Genomic DNA, 15,805 nt, shown 5'->3' with positions numbered 1-15,805 from the left:
TTGGTGATTTTTGTCTCAGTGTGAAGAGGGAATATACAGTTGAGAAAAGAAAGAAACCCATGAGCAAATATGCTAATAATTTTTATTGACGCTAAGGATAAAATATCTGTAAAAATGAAATGTCACAGGAAAAACTCAGTTTCAGACATAAGAGTATTAACATACTGCTTTAAGATAAGGTTCAAATTTCTTATTTAAAACTTTGAAGGAGTGAATGTTTTCATCTTCTCTGAGTGGTTCTGTGTCATATTTTAGTGGAAAAATAACTACATTCTGAAATGCTTGTAAAGTAATTATAGAGATTTTGTGTAATAGTGCTAAGATATAAATGTCTTGAATTTCAGAGAATTTTCCTTTTTAATAATTTTCTCCTCATATAGACAGTATCATTGGAAACCTTGGAAACCATAGTCTGGGAATGCAGATATTGAAAGAATGAGGCCATGAGCATTGTCTCATGCCTGTAATCGCAGCATTTGGGCAGGCTGAGGTGGGCAGATCACCTGAGTTCAGGAATTCGAGACCAGCCTGGCCAACATGGAGAAACCCTGTCTCTACTAAAAATACAAAAATTAGCCAGGTGTGATGGCGGGCGCCTGTAATCCCGGCTACTTGGGAGGCTGAGGCATGAGAATTGCTTGAACCTGGGAGGCAGAGGTTGCAGTGAGCTGAGATTGCACCATTGCCCATTGCACTCCAGCCTGGGTGACAGATCAAGACTCCATCTCTGGGGTGGCGGGGGTTGGGGAGGGAAGAAAGAAAGAATGAACATGAAATTGCCAGCAACAAAAGTCATTGATATTTTATTGCGTTGAAAATGTTTTCTCCCATTTGACCAGGGTTAGAAGAAGACACAAAACAGTTTGAACTGTTAACAAAATCACTAATTGCTTTTTTTGCTTTTTTTTTTTTTTTTTTTTTTGAGACAGTCTTGCTCTGTCACCCAGGCTGCAGTGGCACAATCTCGGCTCACCGCAACCTCCGTCTCCCAGGTTCAAGGGATGCTCTTGCCTCAGCCTCCCAAGTACCTGGGACTACAGGCACGTGCCACCACGCCTGGCTAATTTTTCTATTTTTAGTAGAGACGGGGTTTCACCATGTTAGCCAGGCTGGTCTCAAACTCCTGAACTCAGGTGATCCTCCCACCTCGGCTTCCCGAAGTGCTGGGATTACAGGTATGAGCCACCACACCCAGTCGCTAATTGCTACACTAATTAGTGGAACAAGTGCCAGAAAATTTAGAATACAGACTCCTCAGGGAGTCTTTATAATTGATAGGGGCTAAGTTGGCAGAGAAGCCAGATTTAATATCTTGCTTGTGAATGGCTCTACTTCCCTGCATCTAAATCAGTCTTCCAGACCCTACCGAGGTAGCTAGACCACACTGCCTTTCCTGCCAGTTCTGTCAGTATGTTTAAAGCAGTTGAAATCCGCTGTGAGCAGTGACCCTGGTTTGAGGAAAGGGCTCTATGTCCTACAGCTTATTCTGTAGCATGGTAGAAGAATATGATTCATTTGTATCATAGACATGGGCCTACTTGGCGTTTTGAAAAGTAATTGAATTAATTGCATTATTATTTTTAAATATGCTTAGCAGTGCTGAATTCTTATTTTAAAGATAGAATAGACAGTTATACTTTATTTTTTAATTTACATTTTTTTGTGGGTACAGAGTAGGTGTATATATTTATGTGGTACATGAGATGTTTTGATATTGGCATAAAATGTGAAATAAGTACAGCCTGGGAACTGGGGTTTCCATCACCTCAAGCATTTATACTTTGAGTTACAAACAATCCAATTACACTCTTTGAGTTATTTAAAAATATACAATTACGTTATTATTGACTACAGTCACCCTGTTGTGCTGTCAAACAATAGCCTTACTCTTTTTAAGTATTTTTTTTTTTTTTTAACAATCCTCACCTCCCCACTAGGCCCCCACTATGATTCCCAGCCTCTGATAACTATCCGTCCACTCTCTATGTTCATGAGTTCAATTGTTTTGATATTTAGATCCTACAAATAAGTGAGAACATGCAATGTTTGTCTTTTTGTGCCTGGCTTATTTTGCTTAACATAACAAGATTTCTTCCCAATTCAGTCTTGGTGGGTTTTATGTATCTAAGAATTTTTTCATTTCTTCTAGATTTTCCAAGTTATTGGCATATAGTTGCTCATAGTAGCCATTAACGATCCTTTGAATTTCTGCAGTATCAATCATAATGTCTCCTTTTCTGTTTCTGATTATATTTATTTAGATATGCTCTCTTTTTTTCTTAGTCTGGCTAAAGCTTTGTCACTTTTGTTTAACTTTTCCAAAAATAAACTTTTTGTTTCATTAATCTGTATTTTTTTCAATTTTATTTATTTCAGCTCTGATCTTTATTATTTCTTTTCTTCTACTAATTTTGGATTTGTTTTATTCTTGCTTTTCTAGTTCTTTAAGACGCATCATTGGATTGTTCATTTGAAGTTTTTCCTTTTTTTTTTTGATGAAGGCATTTTTAGCTATAACCTTTCCTCTTAGTACTGCTTTTACTGTATCCTATAGGTATGTAGTTTTTCTATTATCATTTGTTTCCGGTAATTTTTCAATTTCCTTCTTAATTTCTTCACTGATTGACTGGTCATTCAAGAGACTATTGTTGAATTTCTATGTATTTGTATAGTTTCCAGAATTACTCTTGTTATTAGTTTCTAGTTTTATTCATTGTGGTCAGAGAAAACACTCAATATTATTTCAATTTTTTGAATGCCTTAAGATATTTTTTGATACCTAACATACGGTATATCTTTGAGAATGATTCATGTGCTGAGGAAAAGAATGTGTATTCTGCAGCTCTTGGATGGAATATTGTGTAAATATCTATTGGATCCATTTTGTCCATAGTGTAGATTAAGTGTGATGTTTGTTGATTTTCTTTCCAGAAGTTCTGTCCAGTGCTGAAAGTGGGGTGTTGAGGTCTCCAGATATTATTGTATCGAGGCCTATCTCTCTCTTCAGCTCTAATAATATTTGCCTTATATATCAAAGTGCTCCCATGGTGGGTGCGTTTATGTTTAAAGTTTTTTATATCCTCTTGCTGAATTGACCCCTTTATCATTACATGGTGATGTTCTTTGTATCTTCTTATAGTTTTTATCTTGAAATCCATTATGTGTGATAAAAGTATAGTGACTCCTACTCTTTTTTGGTTTTCATTGACATGGAATATCTCTTTCATCCCTTTTATCTTCCATGTTTCAGTCTATGTGTGCCTTTATAAGTGAAGTGTATTTCTTGAAGATCACATATCAATGCATGTTGTTTTTTTGCCTATTCAGCCAGTCTGTGTCTTTGATTAAAGAGTTTAATCCATTTATATTCAATATTATTAATGGTGAGTAAAAACTTACTCCTGCCATTTTGTGATTTGTTATCTGGTTTTCTCTTCCTTCTCTCTTTCCTCCTTATGTTCCTCTAATGAAGGTGGTTGTCTCTGGTGATATGATTTAGTTTCTTGCTTTTCTTTGTATATTCATATGTTTTTTGGTTTGAGGCTACCATGAGACTTGTAAATACTATCGTATAACCCATTATTTTAAGCTGAGAACACTATTTGCATGAAGAAACACAAAGAAAACTAATCAAAACTCTACACTTTAACTTCGTCCCTCTGCTTTTTATCTTTTTGTTATTTCTATTTATATCTTATTGTACTATGCCTTGAAAAGTCATAGTTATTAGTATTGATTGGTTCATCATTTAGTCTTTCTATTTCAGATAAGAGTAGTTTATACAGCACAGTTACAGTGTTAGGATATTCTGTGGTTTTCTGTGCACTTACTGTCACCAGTGAGTTTTGTACCTTCAGGTGACTATTCATTGCCCATGAATGTCCTTTTCTTTCTGATTAAAGTATTCTTAGCATTTCAGACCTCAGACTTGATCTGGGAAAATTCTCTGGATTACCAGAGACTCTTGTTCTCTCCCTTACTTTCTCCCAAACATACAAAGTCTCTCTCTCTCTGTGTTCTGAGCCACCTAAAGCTGGGGGTGGAGTGACACAAGCACTCCAGTGGCCACCACTACTGTGACTGTGCTAGGTCAGACCTGAAGCCAGCCCAGCGCTAGGTCTCACTCAAGACCTGCTTTAACTACTCCCTGGCTACTGCCTATGTTCACTCAAGGCCCTGGGGCTCTGCAATAAGCCAGTGGCAAATCCAGCCAGGCCTGTGTCTTTGCCTTTAGGGCAGCAAGGTCCCCCAGCTCCTGGGTGGGTCCCAAAATGCCATCTGCAAGTCAGGGACTAGAGTCAAAAACTTTAGAAGTCTACCTGGTGTTCTCTTATTGCAGCTGAGCTGGCACTCAAACAACAAGATGCAGTTCTTCCCACTCTTTACTCCTTTTTCCAAAGGCAGAGAAGCCTCACCCTGTAGCCACTGCTCCCCCAGGCCAAGAAGAGTACTTCCAGACTACTGTTGATGTTCCCTAATGGCCAACTGTTTCTTAAGTCAGCTTGTCTGAATGCTGCCTGACCCGGGGCTTACCCTTCAGGGCAGTGGACTCCTCTCTGGACAAAGGCAGGTCAGAAATTCCATCCAAGAGTCAAGTCTTGGAATTGGGGTCAGCTAAGAGCCTGCTTGGGTGCTCTACACCCCTGTGGCCATGCTGGTACCTAAGGTGCAAGACAAAGTCCCCTTTACTTTTCCCTCTGCTTTTCTCAAGCAGGAGGAATTTTTCCCCATAGCCTCCACAGCTAGTAATATGCCGAGTCTCACCTGAAGCCAGCAAGTCTCAGAGGCTCATCCAAAGCCCTCGATGTAATACCTGAATATTGCATCAGGGGACGAGGGCTCTTCAGTTAACAGGTGATGAATGCTGCCAGGAATGGCTCCTTTCCTTCAAGGTAGTGGGTTCCCTTCTGGCCCAGGTTGTGTAGAAGTGTCATCCAGGAATGAGGGCCTGGGTTGGGGGCCTTACAACTCTAACCAATGCCCTCTCCTGCTATGGCTGAGCTGATATCCTAGATGCAAGGCAAAGCCCTCCCCACTCTTCCCTCTCCGCTCCTCAAGTGAAAGGAAGGCACCTGTTTTGGAGCTGTGAGCTCTGCAGCCTAGGGTTAAGAGAGGGTGATGCCAGCCCTCCCTTGGCCGCCCCAGCTGGTGTCTCAGTATGTCGTGTCCCCTCAGTCCATTGTTTCTGGGCCTAGTTCCTCACAAGGACTCACTTATGAGTTGCAGTCTTCATAGCCTAGAACTTTATGGCATTTCAAGTTTATTTGGAGACAAAGTGTTCTGTAGCCCTCAGTGGTGAGGTTTACTGGTGCTCAAGGTCAGACCCCTGGGCTGGGTGATTCCCCTCTGCTAAGGTTCCCTCTGTGGGTGGGCATCAGTTGAGTTTGGTCCAGGTTTCCTTTCTGCTCTACCAGGACGCACAGAGTTCAATGCCACACAATTGCTGTGCTCTTTCTCCCCCAGTTCCCAGAGAAGCTCTCAGCACCACACAGCTGCTGCTAGGGGTGGGGAAGGGTGGCATTAGTGATTCAGGACTGTTTTTTTTTTTTTTTTTTTTTTTTTTCTATCTCTTCAGTGCTTCTTTCAATGATATGAAGTGAAAACCAGGTACAATGAGGGCTCACCTAATTTTTGTTTTGTATAAAAATGTTTTTTCTGTGTAGATTGTTAACTTGTTGTCCTTGCCTGGGTAGAGGGGAGAATTGGTGGAGTCTTCTTTCCTACCCTGCCACAATGTCTGTCAGTTGGCAAACGTTATAGAGTGCCATATTTTATCTTACTCTAAGTGCACTTAATAGCGTTACTTACTTACTAAGCATTACTTACTTAGTTTTTAGGTATCACCTTTCATTTTCAAATCACTTTCCCACATTAACTAATTGCTGTTACAGAGGGTCATTTTGACAGCACACATGAGGACACAGATCAATGGCAGGGTTCCTTAATATCTTTTTTTATGACTGTGTGGCAAGAGAATTAAAGAGTTGAAAGTCAGCATCTTAACGGACAAATATAATCAAGTTGTTTTTTTCTCTATGATGTTATATAAAAGTAATTTTAAAATATTTTCCTCTACCAATTCCAAAACTTACTGAGAATATGAACAAGAAATCATTTATTTTACCAGCTTATCCTATTCCTTAGCTTGATGTTTTTAAAACTTTTCCATCATAACCTATCATTTCCTTACCTCAATTCAAGAAATGAGAAAAACATTTTTATTTATCAGACAATTTGATTTTAAGGAAATGGCTTTTCTCTCACCTTTTACTCAGGCATTCCCAAGAACTCTGGCATTCTACAATTTAATCAGAAACAAGTTGTATCTTGGTTTAGACATTAAGTGTGAATTGTTGAGCCTCCAATATGTAACACTTCAGGCCCATAAATGTCGTTTTGTAACCTGGAGATTTAAATCATAAAGCAATACTTCGGATGCCAGAGCAGCATACACTTCCTTCTATGTATTTCTTTATAACCTGAAAACTAAAGATGATAGTTGGATGAAATGGGGAAACACATGACGAAGTAATTTTCTGGGTAGGAATATTTTATTATGATTGTATTGTAATTATATTATGGGATTTCCATGCATTTGAAGATATAATTGTAGTATTATGTTGTATAGTTTAGGTCTTATAATATTGTTTGACTGAGTGTCAGGTTATAATAAGCCTTTTTTGTAAACAAAGAGAATATTTTCAGTGAGGCTGCTTCCTGAATGAGAATCATTGCCATCAGATTTTATACTATTGCAACTTCTAGTACAGTAGTAGTAGTAGTGCAGCAGGTAATCATGGGACTTTATGTCCCTGAAATTAATTGCTCTCTAATAAAACTTAAATGATTCTCCTTTATAGAAATGAATTACTTCCCAGATCCTTGCCTTTCTTTCTCTTCCTCTCTCCCTCCCTTTTTTCCTCCCTCCCTCTCTTTTTTCCTCCCTCCCTCCCTTTTTTCCTTTCTTCCTTCCTTTTATTAAGAAGAAAGGAGGGAAAACGATGAGAGAGACCAAGGAGGACATAGAAATACTGTTCCCTTGGGGATCAGAGTGAAGTGATCAGGGAAGGGAAGACTCAAGACAAATTAGGAGCTTGGTCTGGTATTGAGGGTATGGGAACAGAAAGGTAGTTGCTAATAAGAAGAACCCCAGGTCTGGACCTGTGATACACATCGCAGTGAGGCTTAGTACAAAAGATGGAGGCAATAGCACAGGAAAGGAGAGTTGACAGCCAAACAGGACTGGGTTCAATCTCTTCTCCAACCTCCAATTAGCTTTGTGCCCTGGAGCAAGTTGGCTTTCAGATTGCTATCTTCTCATTAGGAAACTTGGAATAATTTACCCACTAAAGATTATTATAGGGTGGGAGCACCCAGAGTGGTACTTGTACATGGGAGCGATTCAAAAAATAATCCAATAATTATTTAAAGTAGTCATAGGTCAAAGAGAAATTCCATATGGGGGATAAGCAATAAACGTACTGTTGGGGCTCTGAAAATGATACCCAAAAATGAAAACCTCAGAAGCAGCCTCCAGAGCAAAGTCTTTCTCTGACCTTCTCCTGCCCGTCTGTCTCTCCTGCTCATTCTTTCCTGAGCCAGGTCATAGAAGCTAGAACTCCTTTTCCGCAAAGGTAGCCGTAAAGTCTAAAAATATTATTCTAACATTCCCCTACTTTTAGTGTAACACCTGACCATAAAGAAATGGAATGACATCCCTCATTCTAGAGTGGTCCTACCCCATACCCAGGAGAAAGGAATGCCGTATAGAGAAGTCAAGAAGAATCTGAACAGACAAAACTTGCTGGGTTTTCCACCCAGTCTATTTCCATTAACGCATATTCCTTTTTCCCAGTCACATTTCTACATGGCTCTCCCTGTGTCATAGAACCTAAGTATAAAAATGGACAGTGTCTTGTATATCTTTGGGTCTTCATTCTGAAGGTTCCTGTGTCATGTAAATCTATGATCAAATGAATTTTTTGTGCTTTTCTCTTGTTAACCTGTCTTTGGTTATAGGGGTATTGGCCATGACATTTATCATGAGGAGGAAAGGGGTCACTGTCCTCTCTACCTTTATAACACTATCCAGGTAAATTCTAGGCAGAGTGGAGAAACAGACCATTTTGGCCTTTGGCAGCACTTTTGTGTTTCATGACACACTTCCCAGTGAATTATTCTGTGAGCCAGCTCTGTAAGCCAGCTCTACTCTGGTCCCCTTTCTGAATGTCTCCTTTGTATCCCATTCTCTCTTTATTTTCCTCTTAGAAATAATCTGCTACTAGCAGTATGCCAGTATCAAGGGCCAGTTACACTCATTTACATTAAAGAAGTGGAAGCTTAAAAGAGGAGCCTAAAGTGGGTATTGACTAACACAAAGGACGTACATCATTAGTAATAGAAATTTTAAGAACCACTTGAGGAAGCAGGTGAAGAATAATTTCTCACTCCAAAATTACCTGTGGCTGGAGGTTTATCACCTAAGTTCCTCAGAACTATTATGGTTGGGCTTTATGAGTATAGTGAGGAGGTTCTCAAGATCATGATATTTTATATAAAATTTTGTGTGCATGTATACCTTTCTGATGGAGAGGGTCTACAGTTTTCATAAGATTCCCAAAGGGATGTTCGACCTCCCAAATTTTAAGAACTATGGATTCATATACTCTCTAGAGTATAAAATAATGGCAACACTTGCATTCTAGTGCTTTGCTACTTTGTGTGGTTCTCAGAGAGCATCAGGAGCAACACCTGGGGATATGAGAAATGCAGAGTCTCAGGTTTACATTGAATGAGAATCTGCATTTTCACATGGTGAGTTGTGTGCATGTTGAAATTTGAGAAGCCGCGTTCCCGTAGTCAAGAGATCAGGCCCTGTATTCTGAATTTGTACTCTGGCTCTGCCAAATACTAGTGTCCTAAGCTTCGATTTATAATATTGCATGTCATAACACCAAACTTAAGAGTTAATCTCAGAACTTCAGACCTGAGTTTGACAATTACTTGCTGACTTTGGCAAATCATTGAAACTGTGTGGATGAATCTCTATTTCTTTACCTATGAGATATAGAAGTAGATTAGCTCTTTTTCAACTCTCAATTCTGGAGTTTACCTTTTGTTTCCCACACAGGTGATTTGTAATGGCCTCTCATCTATTGAAATGCTTTTTGTCAACATTCACCAAATGTCTCTTAAACGCTGAAAGGCACACTGATTTCTTTCTTCTTTGAAATTCTGTTATACATTTTGTATCATTCAATTTATCACTTTATGATGTGCTAAAATTGTCTCTAATTGTTTGATTTACATGTTTTTTCTTCCAAGTTTGGGGCCATATAATTGAAGTCCAGGCTGCGTCTAGTCTATTTCTTTCCTTGTTATCTTTATCATAGCACAGAACACATTGTAGATGCCCAATACATCTTTGAGGATTGAATGCCATGTTTTGAGAGACGATATCTGTAAATGACACATTGAATAGTCTCAACTTCATTAATTTAGTTATAAATTGGTTGTGTTAAGCCATTTATTTCCTAGGGAGATAGCTATGAAATTTTCTAAATCAAACTGTTTACATATCAATATGAGCTCTTGAATGAATAAATCTAGTTACATTTAGAGACAGCCCAATTGAATATGTAAGAGGAAAAGGAATGCATTGAGCTATTTTCCTGCTTCTCAGAACTTTCTTGCCTTTAGTAATTGGAAATGTGTAAATACCTATGTGTGTGTGTGTACATATATATACACACACATACGCGTATTACAAATATATGTGTGTATATATACTCTATATGTATATGTATACACACACACACACACACACACTCACAGCAAATTAAGTTATCATACCAAAATAGTAAAACTGGATACTGTTTTTAACTCTTTAATAAGGGATGCTCTTTTTATGAAGCAGAAATTTATTCTCATAGTTCTGGAGGCTGGGAGTCAAAGATTAAGGCACCGTCAGATTTGCTGTCTGGTGGGGACCTACTTTCTGCTTCCTAGACAGTGCCTTCCACCTGTGCCCTCACATAGCAGAAGGGGCAGACAAGCTTCCTTGGACCTCCTTTATAAGGGCATTCGTCCCATTCTTGAATGTTCTACTCTCCTGACCTAATTACCTTTCAAAATTTCCACCTCCTTGTATCATCATCTTGTGGGTGAAGGTTTCAACATATGAATTAGGTGGTTGGGGGGTGGGGAGAAGGCCAGAAATACAAGCATTCAGACCATAGCAGTGCCCATTAAGAACTGTGAAGGGTCTAAACTTTTATGTTATTTTCTAGTTACCTATTAACAAGTTTGCTTACCATTTCCAGCATAATGAGCAATACAAATATTGTGATGCTTACTTGGAGAGAGAAACGTTAAAAATCTTACAATGACAGAGGACATAAGACTTCCATGTCAGAGAGAAAAAAAGACTATTATTCTCAGGAGAGCAACAGCATAAATATCATCACATATATTTCAGTTTCCCTGGCCATCAAGTCCACAGAGGCAATGCAGATGGGCCCAGACAAATCCCTGCACAGGCACTGTATTCCATTACAGTAAAGGAACCCCAAACCTAAGGAATCTGAATCTTTTATGTTGGACAGAAGGCATGCCTAACTTTTGCTCCAGAGGAAGACATTATCTTTATTATTCTGGGCAAAGGGAGATGCTATCTTTACATTCTATGGCCGTTTGCTATGCAAATAAAAACTCTTTGAAAAGATAATCCAGAACAAAGGGCAGTGAGTTCTTAGCTTCACAAGAAGTGCAGAAATGCTAGCAATCCATTGAGAATTGACTCCCCAGAATACGTTACCCCTGATTCTACGTAATAAATTGATCACAAATATTTCTGAGCCATTCTACTAAAAAAAACTTCCCTTAAGCTTTATAAAGCAAGCATTCCTCTTTGTGTGGGGCAGGAATTTGATCTTGAGGTCAAATCAGAAATCCTCCAACTGTGGGACACAAATAATTGAGCACAATGCCAAAGAGAACTTCTGCCTAACCACAGAGGGCATGGTGGTTTCAAGTTGATCAAAGAGCAGCTATGGCTGTTCATTGGCCTTCTGGAGCCTGTAGGTGTGAGAGTAATGGCAAGGTTCTCCTAACAAAAGGTAGTAGGATCTTTATCCTTGCTTGGAAAGTGTGAATTTGCTCCACAATGTCTGGCACTGGCTCATCAGGAATGCAGAAGAGCCACTTTGACCTGAGCCTGTAGCTTTGTTTGTGAATCTTGGCAAGGAGTTGAGTCCTGGCCATTTCACTCTCCAACAGTTTAGATCAGTCAAAATTTAAATAAACCACTGTTTAGGCATGAGCTGGACCTTTGGGGAGCAGCAGATGGTTGATAAGCTCCTGCTTGTCCCAGACCCAGGAGGAGGAACATAGGAATTTGGCCAATTACTCATCTTACAGCTTCAGAACCCCATATGATTATTGTGATTAACATTGTTTCGTGCCCTGTGTTCCAATTTTTAAAACTTCAAGATATCTCTAGATTGGGGGCAAAGTCAGAATGTAGAATTTCCTGTAACTTCTCAATGGAATTGTTTTGTGGGAGGTGGGAGAAGGGGTTTGTGAGGTGTTTTTTAAGTGTCAGTTTGTATCATCATAGTTTGAGTTTAATTTTTAACTTTACATGTTAAAACAGCTCCATTTTACTAATATCTTGTGAAGAATCAACTAAAGATTGTTTTTCTCTTTTTAATTTTTTATTAGTTACTTACAATGCATCTTTAGATGCTATCATTTCCAGTACAACCAGCAATACAAAGAGTGTGGTGCTAGCTTGGAGAGAGAAATCAAAAAAGCATCTTCATATGACATCCTTCAACATTGCCCAGGGCATTCATGCTTTTGATTATCACTCTCGGCTCAATTTAATTGGTAGGTAAAATAAATCTTGATAACTATGAGGGCCTCATAAATAGTCTGGGGTGCATTTGTATGCATGGAGCCTTCTCCACCTTGTTGTTTTATTGCTAGAGAGACCATCTTGAGCAGCTCACATTTTATTGCCTGAGAATGTCTGATAATGATGCATTATGACGGGCAGTGTATATGAACTACATTGGGGTAAAAATATGAGAAAGTGCCCAATGCTTTAATGAGTCTTTTTTATTACAATTGGTGAAGGGTGTAAAATGATACAGAGAAGGAAGACAGTTTGTGCAGCATCTGCCATTCTGCCATCTTCCTAACACCACCAAATGCTCCACCCAAACAAATGCATTTTTTCATTGCTACTACTACAGCTACCACTACCAGCGCATGCACACACACACACACACACACACACACACACACACACACACATCCATACACAAGGGAACTGCAAAATATAGACTGTTTTTCAATTACCTTTCAGAATACAATCTCTAATGATTTTTGAAAATGTTCAGATTATCCTAGGTTTGTTTACTAGAGGGGAGTTCTTTCGATGTAAAAAAGAAGTATATTTTAGCTGAGGAAATATAAAGTTTCTCAGGCATTAACTATTTAAATTAAAAATTTAGATATTCTGAAAGCTGATAATTTGATATACATATTGATATTAGTTCAAACATAAAAATGAAGTATAGATGTATTATTGAAAAATTAATAGGGTAGTTACAGAGCATGAAAATGGTCTACAGAATGGGTCATATTAACTCACATTCAATAGTTGTCATTCATACAAAGAGTATTAATATTAGCTAAGGAGCTGTGTCCATAAAATTCCCAAAATAATACCTGACAATCACAGTAACAGATACCTTGAATATGAATTCATGAATATGCCAACATCAAATCTTCAAGGAGTACTGTAGATTTATTAGAGAAGGATAGAGGAGTTGGTGACTCATTTTGGCAAGGACTCAAATAGCAACTATTTAATACATTGATTGGTTAATCATTTCAATCTCTGTAGAATAATAATTACTTTGTACCTGCTATGGTGCTGGAAAAAATAAGGATGATTAAGTTCAGCTCCACAACTGGCCCTAAACTAGGAAGCAACAAAGAGTATTGTGTTGTATTGAATAGATACATTTCCTGCTCTTGAAGAGCTCCCTAAATATAACTGATTGATGTTCAAAAATATCTTATTCCATTAATAAAGCAGGTCAAAAGTATATTTGTGCTGCTTGTTTGCTTGCACATACAGTCGTGCATTGCTTAATGATGGGGATAGAAAGGCATCATTAGGTGATTTTCCATTGTGTGAACATCACAGAGTGTACTTACACAAAGAGATGGTGTAGCCTACTACACAGCTAAGCTATATGCTATAGCCTATTGCTCCTAGGCTACAAACTTCTATATCATGTGACTTACTAAACACTGTAGACAACTGTAACACAATGGTATTTATGTATCTAAACATATAAAAGGTACAGTAAAAATACCATATTATTATAGTCTCATGGGACCATATTTGTATATGCTGTATGCTATTGACTGAAATGTTATGAAATGCATGACTGTACTTGATTATTTGATAATTTGTCTTTTTATACTTTTTAATTAATTTGTGAACTTTCAACATTGTTTTCTTTCTTTCTTACACTTGGGATAACTTTAACACTGCCTACATTTCTAGGTGAAGCTGGCTGGAGAGGGGAAATATCAGGATTAGAAAGAAGGATTCTGTCCCTTCCTGGTTGGGCTGTTGGTTGGTTTCTAAATGGGACTATATGTTTTCTTTCACCTCATACGTAGCCTTTTCCCCTTCATGAATTTTTTCTTCCCTACTCCCTCCATTTCAACTATTTCCATTGACAGAACTCATGCCCTATTAGCCTGGTCTAGTTAGACAACGGCAAAACAGGGTGCATTAGTCAATCTACAGTTGACATTTATCAAGCTACAGTTATACGGTAAACTCATTTCACAAAGAAAATGCTGTGGGCTATTTATGCTACTAAACTTTTTTTTCTTTCTAATTCTGATTAGCAACTGCTGGCATTAACAATAAAGTTTGCCTTTGGAATCCCTATGTTGTCTCTAAACCAGTGGGTGTCCTTTGGGGCCACTCAGCCAGTGTAATAGCCGTCCAATTCTTTGTGGAAAGAAAACAACTTTTCAGCTTCTCCCAGGATAAAGTAAGTAACATTGTTCTTTTAATTAATTTAGTTTTGCTTCCCTGGTTCCTACCCAAATCAACTCTGGGATCTGAATTTCTCTGAGAGATTGTGTCAGTTTTTAAAATAGACTGGCTAGCTACTTACGTTTTTGGGAAATCTATATTTGGAAAAGGTGTTGGTTGATGGTTACTTAACAGTAGTCCTAGACAACTGGGCAAAGTATTTCATTAAATTTTTTCAAATCACGTACTCAGGGATTTAATCTTCATTGGACTCTCAATATGTCACACCTTGACAGCTTCCAATGTTCTCACAAATTCAATAGAAAAAACAGAAAATGAAATGTTGCTTTGATAAGGATAGTGGCCAGGCATAGTCAATTAGATATTATTGCTTTGGTATTGAAGAGACTCAGTTAATTAGAAATTGAAGTTAATCTGAAGAATATCAAACACATTAAGAACCTTTTAATTAAATATATCAGTTCATCTCTGTTTTATGATATTGATGGGATATTTTAAATATGGTGGAAAAAATATGGCACTGGAGTCATAGAGTCCAGGTTGAATCCTGACAACACTATTTATCACTTATATCCACTTAGGCAAATTTCTCCTTCTCTGAGTCTTGACTTTTGTTCCTTGGTAAAATTTCAATCTTATTTAATGCCCAACTTAAAGATCCAGTTAACATGATAGATTTCAAGATAGTTGGTTATGAAGAGGAGGGTGCATATAAAGTGACTGATGATAGTCTTTGAGACTCTTTGAGTGAATATAAGTTTTTGGTGTATTCGAAAATATATGCAAACATAAATTACATAGAAATTCATCTTCCACTCCTTAGCCACACCCCATAAATTCTACCAAAAATTCTACCAAAATTAACCACCATAAATTCTACCAAACTTACTTATTTTACTGTATTACCTAGCATGTAAACTTTTTCTTGAACTTCAACAATCAACTGCCAATTCCTGTTGATTTTATCATCAAAATATGTTGATCAGTTTCACCTCTCCATCTCAGCTGCTACTGCTATAATGCAAAATCTTATCTTCTTTTTCCCAAAATACTGCAAAGGTTTTCTAACATATTTCTTTATTTTTGGACTGATCTGACTCTAATCTGCCCTCCATTCTGCTAATTTGCAAGAAGCTTGCAGAACAATTTTTCAGTCTTTCATCTCTGCCCTCTATGTAAATATGAACTCCAAAATTCTTAAACTTTTATACAAAGCTTCCCCATCTACTAGTCCCACTTCACTTCCCACTTTTCTCTTTCAAATTCATTTAATGCTCCAGTCATATCAAATTATAATCTTTTCTCACCATGCAGTTTCATGGCTTTGCAACGTGCTCTTCCTTCTGCCTTCAATTCCCTGTCTTCTATTAATTGGCAGACGCCTATGTATCCTCCACATTTTAGACTTTTTGAAGTCTCTTACGCAGACATAGGTGTTTCTTTCTGTGTGCTCCTGTTGCATTTGTGTGTCTCTCATTACAGCATGTATCATGCTGTACTGATATTGTTAGTTTGCTTTCTTAAGACGCATCAATATTGAAAATGTAAAATAGGGATGGAGCAAGATTATGGAATAGAAAGCCCCACCAAGGGTACCCCCCTTAGAATTTAACAACTATCTCCACATACACAAAAACACCTTCATAAGAACCAAAAAAGTCAGGTGAGCACTCACAGTGCCTGGTTTTAACAAAGAATCACCGAAGAGGGTAG

The 15,805-nt window shown here is 38.0% G+C and overlaps 1 protein-coding gene across 5 annotated transcripts in view; it reads left to right on the top strand.

Moving 5' to 3' along the window:
• LOC105466139 (WD repeat domain 49) overlaps nucleotides 1–15,805 on the top strand; it is a 189,786-nt gene that overhangs the window by 36,685 nt on the left and 137,296 nt on the right. For all 5 annotated transcript variants that reach the window (XR_011619876.1, XM_071091202.1, XM_071091203.1 and 2 more), the window contains exons 6-7: nucleotides 11,722–11,889; nucleotides 13,939–14,087. Coding sequence is in view for 4 of the 5 variants with exons in the window: in XM_071091202.1 (XP_070947303.1) it covers nucleotides 11,722–11,889; nucleotides 13,939–14,087 (317 nt within the window). In the remaining variant the exon portion in view is untranslated. The remainder of the gene's footprint in view (nucleotides 1–11,721; nucleotides 11,890–13,938; nucleotides 14,088–15,805) is intronic.

The sequence above is a fragment of the Macaca nemestrina genome, chromosome 2, assembly GCF_043159975.1.
Source record: "Macaca nemestrina isolate mMacNem1 chromosome 2, mMacNem.hap1, whole genome shotgun sequence".
NCBI lineage: Eukaryota > Metazoa > Chordata > Mammalia > Primates > Cercopithecidae > Macaca > Macaca nemestrina.
This window is presented reverse-complemented; position numbering and strand designations above follow the sequence as displayed.